This window comes from Limulus polyphemus, unplaced genomic scaffold (genome assembly GCF_000517525.1).
Source record: "Limulus polyphemus unplaced genomic scaffold, Limulus_polyphemus-2.1.2 Scaffold2238, whole genome shotgun sequence".
NCBI lineage: Eukaryota > Metazoa > Arthropoda > Merostomata > Xiphosura > Limulidae > Limulus > Limulus polyphemus.
This window is the reverse complement of record NW_013667848.1, coordinates 65,125-78,411: the sequence shown is the minus strand read 5'-3', so window position 1 is coordinate 78,411 and position 13,287 is coordinate 65,125. Positions and strand designations below refer to the sequence as shown.

The 13,287-nt window shown below is 31.9% G+C and overlaps 1 protein-coding gene across 2 annotated transcripts in view; it reads right to left on the bottom strand.

Moving 5' to 3' along the window:
• The window catches only part of LOC106466367 (putative N-acetylated-alpha-linked acidic dipeptidase), a 92,598-nt gene that overhangs the window by 15,982 nt on the left and 63,329 nt on the right, over window positions 1-13,287 (bottom strand). For both annotated transcript variants that reach the window (XR_002612186.1, XM_013926647.2), the window contains exons 13-15: window positions 12,665-12,752; window positions 2,293-2,376; window positions 989-1,169 (exon numbers count right to left, since the gene is read on the bottom strand). Coding sequence is in view for 1 of the 2 variants with exons in the window: in XM_013926647.2 (XP_013782101.2) it covers window positions 989-1,169; window positions 2,293-2,376; window positions 12,665-12,752 (353 nt within the window). In the remaining variant the exon portion in view is untranslated. The remainder of the gene's footprint in view (window positions 1-988; window positions 1,170-2,292; window positions 2,377-12,664; window positions 12,753-13,287) is intronic.

Here is a 13,287-nt window from a genome sequence, read left to right as displayed (position 1 = left end):
TTACAGTAAAATGTTTATGTCAGTGCAAAATGCATTGAGAGTAAAGTGAGTATTATAAGTCCTTGTTTTTTCATGTATATATATTTAATTTATGAGTCATATTTTTGTAAATAAAATTAACTAAAATGTAAAAGTTATAAATTTCTCAGTTTAGCCTATCACAACATCAGTAAAATGTGTAAAATTACACTAGCTGAAGCATTTATAGCAGGACACCTCATAATCACATGATCTTAACTCTGCAAGAAACATCTAATGTGCTCTTCCTGGTGTTATTTATTGCTTTTCACAAAACAAAATAAAAAATAATAATAATAAACAGCAAAGGTTTTTAATCTCATTTCTTCATCCCCATAGATTCTGTTGTTAAATAGTCAATAATACTATTGGTTAATTTTATTGATGTTTTCACTTCACGCAATTATAACATTATTTTAATCATGTATTCTCTAATTTGCCAAATTATCATTATTTTCTCTTGCCTAATGATGACCTAAGTAAAAGGTCGAAATGTTGCATGGCTATTTTTATATATATATATATATATATATACGCGAGTATTTCTCCGTAATAAACATTTCACAAGTTAAAAACAATGAAGTACGATGTTTTTTTGTTATTACAATAGTATTTCTATTCTCAAAATGAAAATCACCTTGTAGGTGAACTATTCACAGTCTGAGTGCAAATAATTACATTAAATAACAAATTTTTCTTAGAAATAGCAAAAAAAAATCAAAATGAAATATTTTATTTTTCTGAAACTACATCTTTTTAGGAAGGTTCTTGTCAAATTTCAAACAATTTTATTCACTAGTTTTATTTTTGGAACAGAATATAATGATAGATACGTTAGGTCCTACAAATTGTAGGCACCAATAATCATAGGGGTTAAATACTTGATCACACTATACAGTTTTCATTTTTATATAGAATATCTTTAGTAGAATAAGCAACACAAAAGAAGTGTAGTTTGGATCTACATTACCTAGATAGCTTACATATCTTTGTTGGAATTCCTTCTTTTCTATGTTGACTGAAATCTTCCTTAATGAAATGGAACAACCTGAAAGAAATTCAGCATATTCCAGCAGGTTGAATGGGATAAAAAGAGAGTCAGCAAGATCTCTTAGCAGTTCTCCAAGTACTTTTGTCACAGTTGCATGATACTGAAAGTAAGGAGACGAAGAAACAATAAACATAGTTCACCATAATTCACTTTATACAAACTCTCAGTTATCTTTAGACATAAAGCTCACTTCTAATAAAAGTAAAACTTACTTGCTTCTCCTAGAAACACAAAATGTCAAATTTCATTTTTCACCAAAAAAAGAAAAATTATTTGCTTCTCTAAAAAAGCAAAAGTTTACTTCTCTTAGAAATTTATATAATGAAAGTCCACTTACCTATTCAAACTATTATAGTTTAAATATTTTTTAGGTTTTTATGACAAAACATAAGGAGAAAGTTTTTCAAAACATAACTATGAAAGATGACTAAGGTCCCTTAAGTGATACTCAGACTTCTTTGCCTGTTTTGCTCAGAGAATATAAGTCCAAATGTGGTCATAAAGTATTGTGGTAATGATTTTTGAACCACAACTGTTAAGTTAGAAATGTTACAAGCTTAGCAGATGCCACAGCAACTTGTTGTCCCAAGCAGTTTTTTTAAACTTTTATTTTATTTTTCAAGTTATTTCCAACTTTTAAAGCATGTATACAACTCACTGATATTTCAACTTTTCCTCATATTTCTACCTACTTACCCACCTTAGCTTGTAATCCGATTATGAAGGTTAATAAAAATTTCAGAATATATTTTCTTCAGACTACAATACTACAGGAAAAATAACTTCAAATAAGGACATTTTTATCTGATTGTATACAATAAAATATTTGTATTTATAAAAGAATATTTGACTTAGCCTATAAAATATAATGAATTAAAAAATTATCACCAGACAAAAGATTGACTGACCAAGAATAAGTTAAAATATACCAATAACTGGCATAGCTTACTTGCACATGGAGGTTCTAAGAATAATATTTTTTTTGAAATCAGAAGGGGTGGGGGGGGGGGGGTATCTCTATTTTCCCTGACTAAATTTTGTGATACCTTTGATAACTTTCAATTTTCCTTCATGTTTTCTGACTATTTGGCTTGTTTTCAAATTTCCTCATTTTTCTACATTCAAAAACACCTTGTTAGTATAAAAAGGAAAAGGAATGAATAATTTTGAGAATATCTGTACCCAAAAATATTGTCAAAAAACAGCTTAAGCAATTAACTTACCTTGAATGTTGGATCTATAATATTTTCAACTACTTCAAGCATATCATACTTGGAGTGAATAAGAGGATAAGATACAGGCATAGCCTAAAAGGAAGAAGTAAATCAAATCAATTCTCTTTATTAAAAGTTTTATAATTTTCTTTTCTCAAGAGTGTACATTTCGCTGTTTTGTTAGCACATTTTATACACGTTTTTTTAAAGTTGAAAATGTTCATTTTAAATGGCACTTTATGTGCACATGAGCTACAGCAGTGGTTTGAAAACTTTTTTGTCTGCAGACCATTTCAGCAAGGCAAAAGATCTTACAAACCACCTACCAGTACTATCCCATCTGTTCTGTTCTCTCATATGGCCTTGGTCATGCACTGCATTTTAGATCAGCCTGCAAACCACGTGGAGGACCCTCATGGACCACACACTGAGAACCACTGAGTTACAGAACCAAATCACAAATTCTTAAAATTTAGTCATAGGCATTTGTAACTCTGAACTACTGAGCAGAGACAGGGAAAACAGCCAGTTAGAAGCACCCATTGCCAAAACAACTTTGTCTTGCTCTTTGAAACAAATAATGGGATTGACTGCCACTATCATAATTCACCCAAAGCTGAATGTATGGAGCATATTTAGTAGTATTACATCATTAACCCAAGAGCCTTTAACCTGTAACTCAACATGATGACCAATAGGAAATGCTCGGCCAAATTTCACCCTTATAAAAAACATTAAGACTTAAAAAATCTGATCTTTAGTAGACTTAGACATTGAGCTTGAGATTGATGCCACAGTTCCATAATGCCTACATATAATTCAAGTTTAATAACACTGTAGTTATACATAACTTTCAGTCAAAACAAAATTTTTTAATTTAATAATAGCCTTAAAGTTATAATTCTTTTTTCTAAAGAAACCCTTTATAAGAATGTGATTTAAAGTAGGGCTACAATGATTTTTAAAGTTATAATTTTCCTATACTGAAAATGTATTTCTGATAGGTACATCCCTCCACTCCCAAGATTAGCTTTCCCGTTTTGTGCTGCCCTCTATATGCGAACTTTTTTTATAATGCATGCCACAAGCCTTCCACACACCCCCCCCCTCCCTATTGGAATCAAAGATTTCAATGTGTCTCTCATGCAAATCAACCCGAATTACCTCTCCACCAATAGGAGAGTAGTACAATCACATGATGCATGTGACTTCCTCTATACACCTCTACCAAACTATCACTTCAAAGTTTGGCAGATGACGGAAGTACTGGAAGATTATGGGGAGGAAGTGTGAAGTATGTATCAGAAATACATTTTCCATATAGGAAAATTATAACTTCCAATACAGTACTTCCTCCTCTCACAAGATTAGCTATAATCCCACACTGATAAGGGGGTGGGACCAGTGCAAGGGAAGAGCAGAAGGATACCCCTGTAGATGAGAGCATCAGATCCGGAGATCTGAAGAGGAGAAACCACAACACTTCTGATCCAGGTATACTCTTCACCACATATGAAGTAGGTGAAATTGGAAGAACATGGTGGTAAAAGAAGGGAGCACATCCGAGTGGGAGAGAATATGGCAGGGAGTGGTCTTACAAGGAAGAGATATGATCTCCATCCCACAGGAAGAAGGTGGATAAATGAGGAGAGTCCCATGGTGTAGAGTGGCTCGAGCACAGTGGACCGTACTCGGTAAGTCAACTACATCAAAAACCTCCTAGTTGGGTACTGACATCCATGTGAGGGTAAGATGAGGATCATACCATCTTCACCTCAAACCCCAGAATCATGGATGAGAATAACACATCGATTCCAGGGCATGACACAAGATTAGCACTGAGCTAGGTAGCCAGGAATGGGATATCCAACATCCTAGGGAAGTCGATCACATGCAATCAATTCCGAAAACTGTGAAACTAATCCGGAACATCCAAAGGGCAATAACATCCACGTTACAAGAGAGGACATTGATGGAGACATCCCACATATCCTTACTGTGACCCACAACACAATAGGGGTAATTGAGGGAGGAAGATAGACAACCCAAAACCTGTGTGAGGACTTATGTTGATTGGTTCACTCTAAATCCAAAACCAGCACACGGTTACTGAAATCCACATGAGGGTAGGATAAGGGCTCCCAATCAAAGGAATGAACTGCATTTTGATGTCTCACTCCATGGTATATTAAACTCAATCTGGAGTATCATATGCCATCTACACTGGCAGAACATCACTGCCCTAATCTGAACTGAATGGTTATAACCATCTTTGTGGAACTAATTCAACAGGGTGCCTCCATGGTCAACCATCCCAGTGGCTTGGAACTGGTAAGTGGTAAGGACTCTCATGCTCCACTTAAAGACAAGGGAGCCAGATAGTGCAATGGAGAGATTGGAGGAACATCGACACCCAAGACGGTGCAATAGGTGATCACGAAACCTCATTTTGAAAAGCATACCATACCGATTTATTCAATTGAGGCATGGCAGGGATGGGCAGCTATACCCTTCTGCTTTACCCATGCTTTCCAAATATTGCAAGATTATTCACCTACAAGCAATCTTGTGAAATGCCCCATCTCAAAGGTGAGCATGCGGAACCATGGAAAGAGCGCAAGATTCAAAATGGTGTATAGTGCAAACTTAGAGTTAAAGAATACCTTGTCAGGCATCACTCGCCACAGAGTGGGATCCATAAAAGAAAGAAAGCAAGGTCCCTGAAAGGAAAGAAAAGTATTAATATACTTATCCAGACAAAGTTGCACGGAAGTATGAAAAACGACTGCAGATGGGGGACAAGAAACCAAAGAAGAAGAAGAAGGGAAGAAGAATATCTGAGGTGTAGTCCACTTGCCCCATTGAAGAATGTCCTCTAAGGGATGATGAAGATGAGAAGCCAGAGGGAGAAGGTGTCAAGTGCAGGGAGAAGACAGCTGGAACAAGATCCAGGAGGACACATAAGAGAAGAATAAGCCAATCGAAACAAAAGCCAAACCCAATTGGTGAGGGCAGAAGGAGAAAGCCTATGAGCTGAGGATGGGCACCATTAAAGAAAGAAGTAGAAAGGGGAACCACAGATTGAAGCCGTGTAAGCAAAGCAATACCAAAGAGTATGTAGAGAACATAGAAGGCTATCAGGATCAGGCCAATGATAAGGTGGAAAAGGAAGGAATCAGCAAAGGGGGGAAGTACCCCCCCCCACAAGTGTAAGGAAAGAACAGGAAGCAAGGATAAAACAAAGGCGTGAGAACGGTAATAGAAGTATGCCCCCTAAACAGGTAAAACAAACCCCAACAACAGAATGATTAGAATTTGACAGTTAGGTAATATGACAAAGGTATAAAAACAGTAAAAACTAAGAAGTAGAGACAATATAATGAATACATTTTACTCTTTTCTAGAATCAACATGTTTGCATGGATTTGTTCTTGATTTAGCAGATCAATCTGTGTCATATTATGTGAATGACTGTCAAAAATATATTCTAACTGTACAACTCACACCTCTCATAAATCACATGACATGCAAGAATTACCATAATTACTCAATATAATTGGATATTTAATCATTTAAATGTTTCTGTGTTCATGAATAAACTTTCATATTCAAACAAAATTATGCTATTTCTGAACAGAAACAATTACTGTTTTTATGATTTTGGCATCCATTTCTGTGGAAAATCAAACTGGATTTGATTATCCAAAAAATCTTCACAGCCCTAATAAAAAGAATGTAAATCATAGAAGAAATATCTGTTAATAAAAACACCATTAATTTGTACAATTGTCAAATACTCAATCTACACCCACAGAGTATTATTAACAATATCATTCAAGTATAAACTAGGCTAGCTGAGACACATACTCACTGTTTGAAGTTGGCTTTCCCACATCTGGTATACTAAGTGTGTCACAAATCAAATGAAAAAATTAGATTTTAAGCTAGTATTTATCATGAACCATGATAGTGGTTCATAATAGGGATTGCACAAAATCCTAAAAAAAAGTGCCTTAAACAATAAAGATTCAGTTCAAACAACATATTAAAACCTTTTCTACTGACTACCAAGGCTGTCACATATAAAAATGCACAAAAAAGCACACGTTAGATTTACGAAGAAATCTGCTCAAAATGGTCCATTTGTAATTCTTTCTCATTATTATTATTCTCTTGCCAGTGAAGCAATTGGGTATTTTAAGTAATTTTTACAATTGCTTCAGTGTTAAGAAAGAAAGTAGAGAAAATTTAGGTTCTAGGTGTGGAACACATACATGAAGAAATGGCATAAGTAAGGACGTCTGAATTGCAAAATTAGGTCAAGAACAGGCAAAGCATAGTTAGCTATTTACTTAGTATTAAGAATCACAAGTTAAAGATTTATAAAAAATAGAACTAATACCTAGAACCCCAGTAAAAATGCTGAGAAAAACGCTAGTCACGAGTTTGACAGTGATAAGTTACTGATGTCGATCTAGTAGTACAGTAAAGGCTTCTAAAAAGTTTATGATAGCATGTAAAATCGGCACTTTGATGTAGGATTCGTTACTACAGACTGGAATAGTAATATAAGTGAGAAGGAAACCGAAGCACTCACCATCACAGTAACCAATTTTTTGAGAGTTTTGGTTTTTGAAACGCCCAACAAGTTGCAGAAATTAGCCAATGAAGTATCAGAACTGAACTACTTGCGAGTAGTTACGAATACTACTTGGAAACTCGTAAGAATACAGAGAAAATGTTGTATGAAAACTCATGTCTGAAGCTGAAAATTCAGTTCTCCAAGAATGAATAATAGTTCTCAAGTTTGGGAAGTTCTATCCATGATGAAGGTATCCAATTTGCAACAATACACCTCCTCAGCTTTGATGTAAGTAAGATTGATATTTCTCAATTAACGTAGTTTAGGATAAAATAGTAAAGCAATTGATATGAAGAATGTTAATGTGTGTAACAGATTTGAATTTCTCTTATGTGAACTATGTTGTCAATATTAACTTCAAAGTTGGATTGTTAAAAATTAATGAATTATTAATGGTTTAACTGTTGTTATTAAAAAGTGTATGTTGTTGTAAGAACTCCAATAAAATTGATGTATCTTGTTGAATATCAGTCTCAGAAATCAGTTTCTTTAGTCTAACCGTAAATCTCCTCAAGTTAGTGACTTGTGAGCTTTACTCACCACTGCATTCCTCAATTAAATAAATTTGGTGTAATTGGCAGTAAAGTCATAGCTCCAATGACCAGCCCTAAGGGCATTGCCCATTACACCAGCCTACAACAAAAACAGCTTGTTATATTGAACCCAAACCTTTTGTAGCATACTAAATAAAAAATTGGGAATTTAAATGTAATTCTAGGTAACAGCACGAAGCCAAAATAAGGGTTTGTAGTTTGATTAAATAATGTCTACATTATCTCCAGCCTTGTTTTCTTACTTTTTTACAATCCCTATTTGCAGATTTTTAAATTCCTAATTTTATATTTATCTTGCAATATCCAGTTTAGAAAGAAACACTGTTAATTATATTATCAAAATTAGTAAAAAATGTTTTATCTTTCCTGTTTTTTTAATAGAAATCATTAGCTGTTAATGTTGTAAAACAGTCAGGTATATTAAATCTGTCAAAATATGTCCTATACATTTAAAACCAATTTATTATCACAACTGATAAAGCAAATTTTCATTTTATTTACATTTAGACAATTTTATGCATAAATTCTAATTAATGAAATCAAGACACCTAAAATATTTACAAAAATACATTAATATTAATACATTAATATTACTGGTCTAAGTTTAAAATAAAAGTGGAATAGAAATTATACTAAAGTTATGTTATTACTATAATTAATACTTGTGCTAAATCTGTTTCTATAATACACAATAAAATTATTGATTTTTTATTTAATAAAATCAAATCATCTTAGAAAGTGAATCAGATCATTATTTCTGCATTATTAAACATAATACACCAGTTTTGGACTAGCTGACTATTTTAAATTCTCTTGAACTAGCCATTTCCATTCTGATTTTACTTCTCTATATATCAAAATAAATTAAAAAAGACTTGTTAAGTTATTAAGTTTAACTGAACAATTTTTAGATTCCAATATAGTTATTTCTAAGTGCAATTTCACTAAAAATCAGTACAGAGTTATACTTAAATTTTCTATTTATAGCAACTATGAACAAGCATTTAAACAAGTGACTGGCATTCCTATGGAAACCTATTTTTCTTTGAATATTGCTAATTTATATCTTTAATTTTATGAAAATGCCAGGCTTGTACCTTTTTGAAACAGTTAACAACATCTAGGTCATATTCTTTTACTGTATGTTATATTGATAATTTAATTTCTATTAATAATCTAATTTTTAATTCCTCTAAAATCTCTCACATAGAAGTTACAATAGAATGAAATATTAATACTAATTATAGTGCACATTATTTAGATACAAATAGTTTTTTTTTCTATGGAGAAAGAGTACAACTGGTCTTTTTTTTTTTATAAAAAACGATAATTTGATTTTTTTTTTATCCTTGGATTACCTTCTCCAAATAGTGTCATTCCCAAGATTCTGTTGAAAGCAAACCATTTTCCAACTAAAAACATGTGTAAATGTTTGTAAAAACAATATTTGTTTATAGATAATGTTAAATTATTAACTGATAAATTAATTTTTAACTAAAGCCATGTTTCAAGCATGTTATAACATTTTACATTCAAGGTCTAATTAAACAACTTTGTTAACTATCTATGTATGTCAATAAACTTGCATGCATGAAAACATAATTTATAATTCAAATTTAAAAAAGAAACATTTTAAGAATAATAATTTTTAGGTCATATGACACATCTGAGCTCCAATTTCTTAACTACAAAATTTTATAACTTCTAAAATAAGCTGCTGCATTTTCAACCAATTAGAAATATTAACTATACATAATTACAAGCAAGAATCTAATATTTGCACCTACTATTTTCTTTATTTGCTGAGATATCAATAAATCAACATCTACAAAGAAAAGCCCCTAATTCTCTCCAACTTTCAAGATTATTTGCTAATTAACTTTCTATGGCTAATGGACATGCTTATAACCAACAGAAAGAGCAAATTCTCCTCTACATGAAACTGATTTTCCCTCCTAGATTATCCAGTTGTTAGATGTTTCTCATTCCATCATACTCAATGTGTTACTTTGAATGGCTAATGGAATTTGTTTTAACCTATTTAAAGATTATCTTGAAAGCCAAATAAATCAGTAGTTTTGGGACATTCTAAAGCTACACAAATTATTTTGGACACAAAAACTTGTAAGGCACAGAGAAAAACAGTTTTTGATTTCCATGAGTGTAAACCAGTTTAATAGTGTAGTGAGTGTACAACATACTTTTATTGTTTACTAAAAGCTTGTCAAATTTCATGCAGATATACACAGTAAATTTAGAGTTATAGGGTTGGTCAATCTGACCAAACAAGTCTGAAATAGTTTATGGTTGTAAAACCTGGAAAACTATTAACATTTTAAAACTCTTTTGTTATGAATATTACAATATCATCTATTGTCAATAAACAATGGATAAATTACAGATATCTAGAAAGCCAAATAAATTAGTAGTTTTGGGACATTCTAAAGCTACATAAATTATTTCGGACACACAAACTTAAGTTAGCCAAACATCATTTTAGTGAAACAAAATATCCAAAATTTCATGAGGTCGAGGTAATGCTATATGTATGTTGTGTTTCACTTACTGTTAATGTTGCATGCTGCCAGAAACAGCTTTTAGCTTCAGAGTGTATAAAGTATTGCTCTGAAACCATAAAATGAAAATATTTGTGAAAAGGTTAAAAAACAGGTTATTATCTGTGATCTTAGGTGCGTTATTTCAATAAATACAAATTCCTCATTACAATATAGATATTACTCAAGCAAAGTCTAATTTTTATAGCCTTCAATCTTATTTGTTTCTGGAGCTATAAACTAGAAAATCAGACCCACTTGCCATGCCCACCTGTCACACTCTCTCTCTCACAAATTGCCAGTAGTTCTCTCTGAAGTTTTATATTATATCATTTATAACCAATAGAAAGGCAAAGATTTAATCTCTCAAATGATGTATTATATTATGTTGTTTTCAGTACAGTGTTGTCTATTTTGTCTTCAGTTTGAAAGTTTTCTTTCACAGTATTCAGATTGAGAAGCTTTAGGAATTATTTTAAGGCTCTTATACCATAGTTAGAAAGCCAAATAAATTATTATAGTTATAGAACATTGTTTGCTTTGTGCCTGTTATTATTCTGTGATCTTAGGTGCATTATTTCAACAAATACAAATTATTTAGTATACTAATACCAGTAGTTAAATAAAAAAGGTGGCTTAAATTTCATCAGCAACCAACAGCAAAAAACAAGAGTCAAAGGTAAGTACTATATTTTTTTGTTTTTCATTGATATTATTTAGCTATTATTATAAAAGTAACTAAAATGTAAAAATTAGAAACTTATTAGGTTAGATTAGGTAAAATGATGATAATAAAAATTATTCATGAGGTACACTCATGAGCAATTCGTGTGTTACATAATTCAATACAGTAATGTGAGCTACATCTTTACCGAGTGATTTACAACTTGTGTGGTGGGATTATTAGTTAGATATGGTTAAAAGAGCAATATAACAATAAAATTAAGTATAAAGATATGTAGGCTGTTATGAGCTTTAAACTATTTAGGATAAACAATTATAGTCTCCTGTTACAATTTGCAATCATTCTAGAAAGAAGAAAAATGATCATTTAGTTTTATTTTTGATATTTTTATGGTGGTTACAAAGTCGATCAAATTGACTTGTACTTATGGTAAATTACATAAGTACATATGCATGGGTGTCTGCAGAAATTTTCCCAGGGAAGGGCAAAGTAGTGTGAAATTGTGAATTTAATAAAAAATTCATATATGTATATGCTGAATGAATAAAGAAAGAATTATGTTTCTCATTTTCCAGGGGGGTGCTGTTATTCAATAAGACAGTTAAAAGGAGCTTCACATATCAATTTTGGTTTAGCATAAGCATCAAGGCAAGGAAATCTCATATTGAGGTTACTGATACTAGCATAAATGGCCCTAGCTCCCACCCCCTCAAACATTTTAATCACTTGATTTGAACAAATGCCAGCCAATTCTTATCCCTGGCATCAAAACATAAAAACTTTTCCTTGCCCATAGCTTTACTCTCTTCTGCTATTGTCTGTCTGCTGTTTCCACTCGTCTCACACTATTTATATCTTTATCATTTAATCGTCTGCCTGCCTTCTAGAAATCTCTATATTCTCGACATCAGTGTATTGCACACAACATTTGATAGTCTCAACATCAATGAATTATAAACATAACTTCCTACAGTCATCTGCTTTTAACTCTTATTATAACAAAAACTAAACAATAATAAAATATTCACTCACAAAATAAATTAATCAATTATATCTAAACTAAACAGTCTTTAATATCATGACACACAACCTTTCGCTAATAGGGCCAATGCTCTATTCAACTAAGCTAACCAACAGTATAAGCCATCCTCATCTCCCTTGAAGTTTCACACTCATAGTTAAAACATCTTATGAGATGGAGAGAGTTTATACTCCTGAATAGCTCAGTTTCAGAGTTTCTTTTCACATATTGGGTTTTACACTTTGAGTTACTGCAAGCAATATCATAAACATTTGATTTATCTTATTACCTTATTATACGAAGTTAGAGCTAACCTAAATCTCCAAAGCTACCGAAACCTTATGAGATATTATTAGGTTTAGATCCAAAAATATCATTAACAGTAAGGGTATCCAACTTATGAAACAGTGCATTCTAATCTTCATAAGTAAAGTGCAAGAAGAGTATATTTAATTAGCTATACATGTTCCCATGTTGATTTTTAGTTTTTCTCCAAGTAGATAGTCTATTCTAATCAGAAGTGAATATTAATATTAGTTATTCATCCCAGTTTTTTAAATTTCAGAGCTGCTTTATGAGGTGTTAATCTCCATTTTCATATATGTAGACAGTATACAGATTGCATAAAATTCCAGATTGTGTAAAATCTACTTTAAAAAAGGCAAAATTCTGTGCAAATGTGTAGTCTGCATCAGCATAATTTACATCATTATTCATAACATGCAACTATTACTATCAACATGACTTACATCCTTGTACATAATGCACCTCATATAATAGCATAACTTGTATCCTTACATATAAAAAAGATCAACATCAAACAACATAACTTAAATCATTGCACGTAAACATCTAATGCCAAGAACACAACATACTTCCTTGTTTATAACATAAAGCTAATGGCATAAGTATTTGTTCACTTACATCATGCACGTACGATACATCTACTGCTGGAATTCCAGCACGGGTCACAAAAGGTGAATAACCTCCTTTAGTATCAAAGTTCTTTACTCTGTGAAAAAATTCAATAAAATAGTACAGTTTGAATGATCCCACAGATATTAAACATTATTAAAAAAATGATAAAAAAATTTCAACTGAAATTTATAGTGGCAGTCAAAAGTCTGAAATTCCAATGATGATATGTTCATGAAATTTGCATCTTTCAGATCAAGTCATTATAATAGAAAGGATATTGTTATATGGAATAATACACACTGGTTAAAACAAACACACTATACAATACTTTCATGTTCTGAATAGAAAGGATAATTGGTTATATGGGATACATACACACTGGTTGAAAACAAACACACTATACAACACTTTCAAGTTCTGAATAGAAAGGATAATTGGTTATATGGGATACATACACACTGGTTGAAAACAAACACACTATACAACACTTTCAAGTTCTGAATAGAAAGGATAATTGGTTATATTGGATACATACACACTAGTTGAAAACAAACACACTATAGAATACTTTCAAGTTCTGAATAGAAAGGATAATTGGTTTTATGGAATCATACACACTGGTTAAAAAC